The following is a 12107-nucleotide window of genomic DNA, read 5'->3' as shown; positions in this document are numbered from 1 at the left end:
TATGGAACTTGCCACATGTACTTTTCCGTGTTGGATTTGGTGGGTCCCTCTGTAATGATGCAGTCCAGGGTCTCCTGTCATTGTTGTTCTCCACAGATCATATTCTGGTCTGTGACTATCATGCTATTGGTATGAAGAAGCAAAAATCATTCCTGAGGCATAGTAAATTTCTAATAATGCAGCTTATGATCACATTAATATTTTTGCTTCATTGTTGATTAAACCAGGTAAGTCTCTTTTCACCCTGCTACCATCATTCCACATTTTCCTTCATCTTATACGAAGTACTAAGAAAATTTGGAGGTCCCAGACCTATGGGATTCATATTAACTCTCAAGCATTGTTTCAGGGGGATGAGTGTATTTTTGGATCCTGGCCTGCTAATCCCATGTGTCTGTTACTCCTCTGAGATTCACGTGACCTGCAACTTCCAGACTGCCTTGTGTATCTTTTATCAGACTACTGATTAGAACCTTGACCAGGACGAGTGAGGCCTGATGAGGACAACAGCCATTCACAGTTCCATCCACTCATTTGACCACTAGACATCCATTTAGCTATAGGTCAGGCAATGTGCATGGTGCCTACAAACTGCCGTATCTCAACTTAAAACTCTTGAGTTGTTAATGCCACTCTATTGATGAAGGAACTGAGTCCCAGAGAGACTCAGTATTTTGCTACACAGCTAGCAAGTAGAAAAACCAGCATTTGAAACCAGGCCCCAATGACTAGGGCTTTTTCATTTTTTTGCTAAATTTCAACTTAGTATTTATTCTTCACCACATGCCAGGATTTGTGCTGAAAACATTGTATTCACACCATGTTGAATTCTCACACCAACTCAGGGAGGCAGCCATTCTTATCTCCATTTAAGATGTTAGGTAACTGAGGTTCAGATGAATAACTGAAAATGCCTCCCATTGGCCCTCATATAGTCACTAACCAGCTGAGGTTGTTCTGTCATGCCCACCAGAATCTCTTGAGAGTCCTTGGCAGTGCTTGGCTGGAATCCTGGAATATTTTCTAGGGATTTCAGCTCAGGTTTCTTGGAGTTCTCTCTACTCATGATGCAAAATGGAAGCCAGATTTGCATAGCTATAGAAATTTTCTTACAGAGTTGTTCAAATCATTCACAGAATCATCTCTTAGTCTTTGGAGTCTGAGTGTTCTAGGTCCGTGCGTCTCACCTGTCTCTGCCCGCACCTGCAGGATCACAGACAACATCCTGGCTATGGCACGCCCATCCTCGGAGCTTCTGGAGAAGTACCGCATCATTGAGCAGTTCCTCGGGTAAGAGCTGCGTCACTCACTGCACAGGGAGCAGGCACGTGGTTGTTTTTCTGTCATTACTTTGCCTTCAAGTGAATAAGTGCTTTTGGATTTTTGTTGTTTTTAATTTGCTATAGGACATTTGCACTCACCAAAGAGAGACTGAGAGAGGGAAAGTGAAAAAGCACCACTGAGGGGGGATGGCCAAGGTGCAATCTCTTCTCCTGTATTCTCTTCTCAGGATTTTGGGTGCACACGCACACACACACACACATGCACACACACATACACTCTGTGTTTTTCAAGCCCCTAGGTCTTGGACTCAAACCTCTCGGTGGGCCGTATGGGATCCAGCCACTTTGACCACCATGCTACTGACTGGCCAGTGCTTTCATTTTCACAATAGGCAATTTGGAGCCTGTTTCATGTAAGAAATTAAAGTTTTGTAAATAGTTAATAATATTTATTCCAGATAGTTACTTTATTTTTTAAGTGTCTGCCATTGGGCATGTGTACTCACTGAAGAGAGACAGAGACAGTGAAAGGGAAAGTGAGGAATCTCACCCCAGAGAGGATGGCACACCATAGTCTTTTCTCTTCTGTTCTCCTGGGATTTTAGGTATGCATGAACATGTGCCTGGAATGATTTTCAAGTTACTGGGTCCGGGGCTCAAACTATGGTTGGCCATGTGGGAGTCCAGAGCCTTGACCACCACACCACCTACTGGTTCCAGTGGTTACTTTTTTGAAATGCTAGCTCTCAATATGATTAATTGCTCTTTTTTGTTAAGCCATGGCATCAAAACAGTCATCAACCTGCAGCGCCCTGGTGAGCATGCAAGCTGTGGGAACCCTCTGGAGCAAGAGAGTGGCTTCACATATCTTCCCGAGACTTTCATGGAGGCCGGCAGTAAGTATTCCCTCCTCTGGGTGAGCTGTCATGCATAGTACTCAGAGATTGTCACCTAGGGGCTCTTAGGTTGCCATGGCAATGGAAATAAACACCTACTGCATAGTTCTAGGCTCATAAATGTGAAACGAGCCAGCTTTCGCTTTAAACGATACCACTTTCATCCCTCTTTGTTAGCACTGTGTGTTGTCTTTTGATGATAACTTGTATAGTGTCCTCAGCTGGACTGCTGTGAGGTGTACTTATGTTGGGTAAATTCACTTTAAAGGCCAAGTGATGTACAGAGATTGAATGTATAAAATAAATTAAAGAAAAAAAAAGGACCAGGGGTTTTCCCTGTCGTGGGGATTCGGAGGAGACCCGGTAGTAGTGACGGTTAGCAGTCAGTGCTAGTAGTGTGCCCGACGTTGATATCTCGGCCAGTCTGTACGGCAGCTGTGTGACATACTGCTGTTATTTTATTTTGTATGCATGAGTCCAGAGACAGAGTTACTGACCTGTTGAAATAGCAGAGCATAAAAATGGCAGGCAGGATTAGAACCTGGACACACTCCTACTTTCATAGCTGCCCACACAGGGAGTCTTCTTGTGATGATCCCAAGGCTCCTCAGCGAGAGGGCTTTGGGGTGGAATCCAGCTAATACTTCTCACTTATACCAGGCTGGGAGGAATAAACTTATGCCCTCTTGGAACTTGTTTTAAGAAGCGATGTCTGGTAGGACCAGCAGTTGGCGTAATGGCTATGTCGTTGGACTCTCATGTAGTCGACTATGGTTCAAGTCCAGCACCCAGTGGCTTAAACTCACACCGGGTACATGTGCGTGCATGCCCAAGATCCCAAGAGAGAATGGAGGAGAAGGGATTGCAATGTGGCCATCCCCCCTGGGGGGTGATTTCTCGCTTTCTCTCTGTCTCTCTCTGTCTTTCTGGCGAGCACACGTGCCCTATAGCAAAAACCTCTCAAGAATAAAAAAGAAGCTATGTCTGGCTTTTGTGAATGTGTACACACATAATACACGTACACACCTACCTTGTTTCCATGCTCAAACAAGTATATGTTTTTTTTAAAGAATTATTTTATTTTACTTTATTTATTATTATATCATTATTATTTTTCAGTTTGATCAGAGAGAGACAGAGAGAGAGAGAGGAAGTGAGAAAGCAAGCCACCAGGTCCAAGACTTGAACCGTGGTCAGCCATGTGGGAGTCCAGTGCCTTTAACCACCACGCCACTTGCCGGCCCCTCAAACAAGTATATGTTTAAAAAAAAAAAGAGCATATGCTTTCCCTCCATACCTGAGTAACTTTAACGTGGGTCATTAACTTTATTAATTTGTAATTATACTTTTTCACAATTCTTTTTGTTTTTTTTAGCAGGAAATAACTTAAGTAGTACATCCAGAACGTGCCTTGTGAGAAATCTTATCAGTGAACTTACTGGAAATGTAAAAAGGCTATCAGGTTAGGCCTGTATTTTGAGAGAGAGTGATGTGCCTTAAAGTTTGGTACTTTTCACGAATTCACTCGTTTTCTTCAAATGTCTTTACAATCATTTCCTGTATGCTGATTATTTTTCCCGTTTCTTTTTTCCATTGCCTAGTCTATTTCTACAATTTTGGATGGAAGGATTATGGCGTAGCGTCTCTTACCACTATTTTGGATATGGTGAAGGTGATGACGTTTGCTTTACAGGAAGGAAAAGTAGCAATCCATTGTCATGCAGGTCTCGGTCGAACAGGTAATTTCTACGAGCCGCTTATGTTGTCTTGTGGGCATATTTACAATGTAAGGATTAAGAGTTCCCAATTCTGAGGATAAATATGTTTCTAAATCCTATCAAAATTTTGGAGTCAAATAGAAGTAAAAGACACTTGAAATACCTCAAATAGGCAGTTACAGTGACTATATGTTGGTGATAGTACTTTTTAATGACTTGGGACTGAAAATTCATCATAGTTAGTGCATAAGTGGGTTTTCAATACTAGCTAAATGACCACTATGTTCCTCATTTTCTTATTTAAAGAGAAAGAAGTCAGTACTTCATTTAATATATGTCTTTTTAAAATATAATTTAACCAAAATACAATGAAAATAATAAGCATTATTTCACCAACTATCTTCTAAGCATTTTTACATTTACTGTCTTTTAAAATCTTGAGCAGCAATGTAAGTTGAAGAAACTGTAGTTTGAGAGAAATTAATTTGCTACATTAGTTAGGTGGCAGGGCAAAATTTAAATCCATGGCTAACTCCGAAGTTCATGTGCTTTTGCTTTTGGAGGTGTAAAGATTTTGTCTGTGAAGGAAGGTCGTCTTCCTGTGTGTAGAATTCTATATAAAAGTTAGTGATTTTACTTAAAAATTTAGCAACATCTCATTACAGTGATGACAGTAGGGCAAAAAGGCAGGCCTTAGGGTTGAACTCTTCATTGTCACCTGGTCCCAAAAACACCTGCTCCTGACTCCATCCATAGTGTACCTGTGCACCAAAGGGGGTCTTCAGGGGTGGGACTCAGCTCTGCTCAAGGTCATCAGCTCTTAGGGTCAAGCCAAAATCTCGCTGTTGGTGGCATTGCATGTAACAGTTCTGCAGGTGTTTTATACGTACATTGAAGACCTTCCATGTCCTAGTGAGAAAGATACGTTGAACTAGAGAACACAAATTGTCAGAGGGTCTGACTTTCATATGTAACAAGATACAAACTTTTGACTCACGCAGGTGTGTTTGATTTGCCTTTTACTTTAATATTAATTGACTACTTGGGCCAGCAGGTGGCGTAGTGGTTGAGGCACTGGACTCCCACATGGTCAGCTGCCACTGGAGTTTTAGACCTGGCAGTTTGTAATCACGCTGGGCATGTGTGTGTGTGTGCTAATTGACTATTATTTTAATTAATCATGAACTTTTTATTAGATAATTATAAGACTATCTAGTGTTTACACTGGTAAGGCTAACTTCCTTAATGCTTTTAGAAAAACAGTTATATCATGGTCTGAAGAAAACATACATTAGTGTAGACACACATCTGGAGGAATTGTCAAGAAGAAAAGTAGGCTATGAATTTGAATGCTAGCCAAAGGACAAACTGCCCAGGTAGAGAGAGGAGTAGCCTGTAGTGAATGGCAAAGGTGGCGGGGCTGGGAGGCTCCTGCACACTGCAGAGGGATGATTCTGAGGAGATCCACCAGAGCTGTTCAGAGAAGAAAAGAGAACCAGGACTTGCTTTCCTCAGCACTGGTGTTGGGTGCAGAGATTAGGGGGCCCAGATCTTCCGTGCCCACCGTCATCCCTTCTCTGCTTCGCACTTCCCACCCACATAGTGCCAGCCCATCTGTGGGTTCAGAGATGACGCAGTCATGGGGAGGGTACCACTTAGACATACTTGTAAGCAGTGCTCCGCTGTAAGGGAAGTGCAGTAATGAGCATCTACCAGAGTTATAGCATTATCACTCTTTAAAATGTGTCTGCTGATTGCAGTTAGCACATTCAAATTTTAAGTCATCAAAGAATAATAAATAAAATAAATGATAACCTTTCCTCATCTGGTCTTCTCTTCTTAACTGCTTAGGTGTTTTAATAGCCTGTTACTTAGTTTTTGCAACAAGAATGACTGCTGACCAAGCGATTATATTTGTGCGGGCAAAGCGACCCAATTCCATACAAACCAGAGGACAGCTGCTCTGTGTAAGGGAATTCACTCAGTTTCTGACCCCTCTTCGCAATATATTCTCTTGCTGTGATCCCAAAGCTCATTCTGTCACCTTAGCTCAGTATCTGATTCGCCAACGTCACCTGCTTCACGGTTACGAAGCACGACTTCTGAAACACGTGCCCAAAATCATCCACCTGGTTTGCAGACTGCTGTTAGACCTCACCGAGAACAGGCCAGTGGTGGTGAAGGACGTGTTTGAAGGCCCCAGTCTCTCTGCTGAAATTGAAAAGACTGTGTCTGAGATGGTCACAGTGCAGTTGAATGAAGGATTACTGAGGCATGACAGTGACACGTCTGACCCATTTCCCACTGCTGCAGAGAATCCTGGTGTGATTCTTCCCTGTGAGCGAGGGCTCGATCCCCTTTGGAAGAGGCGGAACGTTGAGTATCTTCAACCCTTAACGCGCCTGGAAAGGCGGCTCAGCTACAGCGACTCTGATTTGAAGAGGGCCGCGGCACTCCTGGAGCAAGGGGAGACTCCTTGGACGGTCCCTGCCCAGGTCCTGCTCTGCCAAAACCTCAGGCAACAGAAGCCTGTGAGCCATTGCTGCACCCCGCAGTCCCCAGGGCTGGAATTAAATAAGGAAGCATTTGTTCGTGGTACATTTTCTTTCTGGAATCAGTCTAAGGTGGGAGGCTTGGAAGGACCCAAAGATGATGAGTCACCACTTTTCCATAGAAAGGACATCCCAAAGGAAATAAAACGGAGTAGAACCTTCTCTGCAGGTGTCTCAGGGTCACACAACCCTGGGGAGCCATTCACACCCAGCTCTGCAAATGTCCATAAGGATCCAAACCCCTCTCACCAGCCAGTGGCCCGCTGCCGGCATGACACTTGTGGCTGGGGCCCGGCTTCTATTGAGGAGGACAGCCAGCCCCACTCTAGCCCTCTAGATGGTGGCTCCAGTCCCAGAGCACAGTTCTCAGATGGACACGAAACCCACCAGAGCAAAGAACTGTCCGAAGCAGCACCACACACTGCTTTGCCATCTGAACCGAGTGTCCAGGCGAGGAGAATACTGGCAGCCAAGGCCCTGGCAAATTTAAATGAGTTCGTGGAAAAGGAGGAAGTTAAAAGGAAGGTAGAAATGTGGCAGGTATTGGTATTTCCTTTAATTATACAAGTGTGTGTGTGTGAACTATGTATGTCAGAGCAAAAATATATTGCATCTCTTCAAACCTAATTTCTATAGAAATATAAGGGTATGTTTGCATAATACTTAACTTTCGAACTTCAGGTTTCTCAATTATATTGCGAACCTGATATTCTAGAGATACAACACACAGGGTGGTTGTTTGGTTTTGTTTATTTAAATCTCCAAAGGCAAGAAAGCACTCACACAAAGCTTTTGCTTTCTCTCTGGGTCTGCGGGAGTGAGTGGTCCAGAACAGACAGTGCTAGGGACTTACCTCAAAGATCTCTAACCCGAGGCCTGGTGCAGGGAGCCCCACACTGAGACCCACTGACCTAGAGACAGAATGAAGTTCTTTCTTTCTTTTCTTTTTTTTGGGAGAGGTTTTTGTGTGTGATCGCCAGAAAAACAGAGAGAGAGAGACAGAAAGCAAGAAAGCATACCTTAGGTGGGATGGCCACTTCGCAATCCCTTCTTCTCCATTCTCCTCTCGGGATCTTGGGCACACACGCACATGTGCCCGGCGTGAGTTTAAGCCACTGGGTCCTGGACTTGAACCGCAGTTGACTACATAGGAGTCCAGTGACATGGTCATTACGCTAACTGCTGGTCCCAAGAGCGAAGTTATTTCTAAACTCACCAGCATGGGTATTGAGTGAGGTCAGAAGAGTGAGGCCGTCTCTTCCCCATCCTCTCCTTCAGACTTCTGCTGATGCTGCTTAGGATTCACGGAAGCAAACAGGAGGAACTATAGAAAATCATCATGCCCTTTATTTTACCCAACATTAGGTCTTGGGGGTCCATTTCTTGCATTTACTTAAATTAGAATATAAATTTTTAAATTTTAGCCCTTTTTTGTGTTATACTTTACTGAAAAGTTTTGAATTAACTGCTCTCTGCCCAAGTGAGCCCCTGGTCTCGAGGAAAGACAGGCTTTGTAGACCTAGTTATCAGAAACAGGTAAATCGCTCCCACTCAGCCCGTGATCTCCTGTGTTTAGTTGCTACTCTTCCATTTGCTACTGTTAATTAAACAGGGCATAAAAGTATCTAAGGATGTCAGTATCTCTTCATATGCAGAAGCATGACAGCTATGTTTGGAGTCTCGACCTAACTTATGTGTTGGGAGGAAATAATTTTTTTCTTTTTCTTTTTTAGATTTTTGCCATAGGGTGCGTACACTCACCAGAGACAGACAGACAGAGAAAGTGAAAAATCTCCCGCTGGTAGTATAGCCATACAATCCCTTCTCCTCCATTCTCTTCTTGGGACTTTTGGCATGCGTGCCCGTGGGATGCGTGCACGTGCAACTGGCATGGTTTTTGAACTGCCAGGTCTGAGACTCGAGCTGTAGTCAGCTGTGTGGGAACCCAACCGCCTTAACCGCCATGCCACATGCTGGCCCCAGGAGGAAAGAACTTCTGATAAAAGTTTGGTTGATCAGAATTACAGTGTGTTGCTTAACAAATAACTAAATACATTGCTTCTTCCAAGATGGATTTGTTTTTCCTGTTTCCTACTCCATACTGAAAAGTCTTTCCTTCAGTCAGCAAACATTTCCTGTGCATTATTATGTATCATGAGTTAGTAAACAAGTGGATTCCATTTTAGGTTAAGAAAATAACAACTCACTGCCCCCATCCTGGCTCAGCCCCTCTGTGCCCCTCCATCCAGGTGACCTGGCAGCTCTGTTTGTACTGAAGAGTTAAGGGCTTGGTTTGGGTTAGACAGTTTCAACATGTGGCATATATGAAAGCATTTTTTCTGGAGGTAAACACACATCTTTAATTGGATAGTTTTGTCTTTTTTCTTTCTAGATTTTATTTTAGGATTTTGAGTAATTTTTTAAAAGTCAGTAGAATGTTGAAAAAGAGTTAAATGGACATTATTTGAATGGTATAATGTACCTGTGCCTGTACTGGGTCTTTTCACATTTATTATTTCATGTGCTTTTTCACAGTCCTGAGCGGCAGATCATACTACTTATAGATTCTTTGTTAATCTTGGGAATTTAGTATGACAGATGAGGGAACTGAGGGTCACTAAGGTTCAGTGACTTGCTGGAGGTCACATGGCTCATATGTGGTGGCAGGTAATAGTCTCCATTTCCAAGGACATGTCCTAACTTCACTGGAAAGCTTCAGGGATCACGATGCAGTAGTCATTCTACGAAGAGTGTTTTGAGCAGCGTTAGTCCTACCCAGCGTCTCTCCTCAGCTAGGTAAAATGGAATAAAAGGCCCTTTGTTACATATATGTAATCTATAGGAAGGGAAGGACTATACACACCTGAAATTATTGGCTTACTTATAAGGTTATAAAGAGAAACCCAGTACCGGAAGGTCCTTGTAGTGTGGTAGAAAGAGCACGGTCTGGAGCCAGGCAGAACTGGCTGCCAACCCCTGCTAGCTTTGGGCTCCTGTGTGAGTTATGTCTGCTCTCCTTGAGCCCCAGGGCCTTCATCTTCAAGGAGACCTGTCTGCTGGGGCGCTGCGAGAGTCTGAGATGGGCTGTGGATTGTGGTTTCTTTCCCTCTGTAAGCATGAGGTAAAATATGGGGTGGCTGAATGGATAAATGGATGGTAGCAATTATTATGCTTATGACTTTTGCAAAAATTTGATTTACTGAAACAAGAATCTGAACCGTGCTAAAAATTAATTAAAATTCTTATCTCACTTTTCCCCTTTTCTCTGTTAAACGAAGTTTTAAAATCTCATGCTTATATTGTCTCCAGGCACTTGGAATATTAGCAAGACTTCCTACTTATTTTTACCCTCTCAAATGTCAGAACATGGGGCTTGTCTTTTTGTTAAGTTCTACATAGGATTTAAAGCACTTGTCTTTTTTCATGTGTGTGTGTACATTTCAAAGTTTCCATTAAAAACTTATCCTTTGATCTGAAGTTGCTTTGTAAATGTCCCTTTATTAGCATTATTCTACCTGCCATTCTACTTGATTGCAATGAGTGATTTCTATTTGGTTGGCCAGAAGCCTGAGAAGGAAGACTCCTTCTTCCTGGACTGTTTTATGGTTTCTGAATGAAATAGAGAACTTAATTAGATAAGTCACTTCTGTATTACGAGCATTAACAGTCAGTCTGCCAGTGCCTGGTCAAGCCAGGGATGAGCTTCACAGCCTCAGAGAAGTTCAGTGTCTTAGCCCAGTGTCTTGCCTGGAAGTGGAGGAGCTGGACAGGGTCCCAGATCCACACCAGAGAACCCAAGCCTCTCCCTCTCATGGGTACCTGAGGATCATCAGTGTCGATCTGCAGGCCTGCCTTTCTTCTGTCTGTCTGTCTCTGTCTGTATTTCTCTCTCTCCTTTTTTAGAAAGAACTAAACTCCCGAGATGGAGCTTGGGAAAGAATATGTGGCGAGAAAGACCCTTTCATCCTGTGCAGTTTGATGTGGTCTTGGGTGGAGCAGCTAAAGGAGCCTGTGATCACCAAAGAGGACGTGGACATGTTGATTGACAAGCAAGCAGATGCCGCAGAGGCGCTGTTTTTATTAGAAAAGGTAAAGTAGCTGTCAGGCCTGTTGACGAATTTAATTAAGGCCCTTCATTTGTTTCACACTAGAAAAAACAGAAGTCTATTATAAGGCTGGCCCAGTAGCCTAGTAGTTAAAGGGAGTTGTATCCCACATGGCCACTGTGGCTCCATTCCCAGCCTCAGTGACTTGAAATACATACCAGGCACGTGTACGTGTGTGCCCAAGATTCCAATAGGATGGAGAAATGGAGTAGAAGGGATTGCAGCATGACCACGCCCCATTGGGGATGCTTTCTTCTCCCTCTTTGTCTCTGCCTCTCTCTGGTGAGTACACGTGCCCTGTGGCAATTAAAAATATTGGATCATTAGGAAACTCATGACACATTTTTGCATAGAAAAACACATCACGACTTTCCGACAACCTAATAAAGTAATAACATCTACTGCAGGTATTTTTTTATTAATATTGATTGTAGTGTTTGTGCTAACCCGAGGGAGTGAGTAATCAGCCACTTCTTCACTAGCTGGTCTTTGTTTTGCCTTCCTTACTGTGAGTATGTATTATGTGAAAACTCTGAGTAGGTGGAAACATGCTCTCATCTCTGTTCGACAACGGAGTGCGTGACATCTAGAGACATCTGTGCCGTCATTCGTATACGTTTAGAAATACGTGGGTATACAGGCAGAGATAGGAAAGCAGGGCAGTCGCCTTTAGGAAAGATATTAGGCAACAGTAGATCTGGGAAGGGAGGGAAAGTTACTTCTTACTGTAGGTCTGTCATACAGATTAGTAGTGTTAACCATCTAGAGACACTAGGTTTTCAGGTGACACTAGGCTTTGAGTTTGTTCTGGGAATCCGTGTTATCTAGTAGTCAGCCTGGAACTTCTCACTGTGCTGCAGTGTAAACAGCTCCTTACTGTTTCCAGGCCTTCACCGAAATTCTTCGGTTAGTACACACAGACACAGGCACTGTACATACAGGACACACGTGCACTCATACGTGCATACAGCACAGGCACATACACACGTGTGCGCGGTTGTGCAGTGTGCACATCTTATGAGATTGTTTTGTATCTGGAGTCCTCTCTTAGGGTTTTCCCCAGCAACTACATTACGAAGAACGCAGGAGGGAACGAGGAGAGTAACTTTTGTTGGGTGGCTCTGGTCCAGGCCCCTCAGGAAGCTGTTTCATTTCCACTTCTGTTAATCTCAGCAGCCTTTAGAGGAAGAGGATCTGGTTTTGTAGACAAGGAAAGGTGGAGCGTTGTGCCCAGGGCTTGCAGCTGTGCCAGGGCAGGATTCGAGCTCAGACTGCTCTGCTTCCACACGAGCTCATGCAGCACTGTCACGTCCTGCTGTCCGCTTCACCACCACGTACCCTGGCACCACCTGTAGGCATTCACACAGCGTCGGGCTTTGATGTTTCTAGCCATGACTGTCATGATGTTGTACTTGCAGGTGTTTCTATATTTCAGAGTACAATCTTAGGGTAGATTTCCAGAAGAGAAATCGGGTGTTACTGCATCAGGTGCTGGGGTCTCTCCTTGGCTGAGGTGGAAGTCCATAGGCCTGCTCTGGAGGGCTCTTCCCTG

The 12107-nt window shown here is 43.8% G+C and overlaps 1 protein-coding gene across 4 annotated transcripts in view; it reads left to right on the top strand.

Moving 5' to 3' along the window:
* PTPDC1 (protein tyrosine phosphatase domain containing 1) overlaps nt 1-12107 on the top strand; it is a 70162-nt gene that overhangs the window by 53637 nt on the left and 4418 nt on the right. For 3 of the 4 annotated variants that reach the window (XM_006168023.2, XM_006168022.3, XM_027768083.1), the window contains 5 exons: nt 1210-1290; nt 2061-2179; nt 3781-3918; nt 5749-6989; nt 10353-10538. In XM_006168023.2, the coding sequence (XP_006168085.1) occupies nt 1210-1290; nt 2061-2179; nt 3781-3918; nt 5749-6989; nt 10353-10538 (1765 nt within the window). The remainder of the gene's footprint in view (nt 1-1209; nt 1291-2060; nt 2180-3780; nt 3919-5748; nt 6990-10352; nt 10539-12107) is intronic. The other variant, XM_014584022.2, reaches the window with a different exon arrangement.

This window comes from Tupaia chinensis, unplaced genomic scaffold (genome assembly GCF_000334495.1).
Source record: "Tupaia chinensis unplaced genomic scaffold, TupChi_1.0 Scaffold145441_1, whole genome shotgun sequence".
In the NCBI taxonomy this organism is placed as follows: domain Eukaryota; kingdom Metazoa; phylum Chordata; class Mammalia; order Scandentia; family Tupaiidae; genus Tupaia; species Tupaia belangeri.
This window is presented reverse-complemented; position numbering and strand designations above follow the sequence as displayed.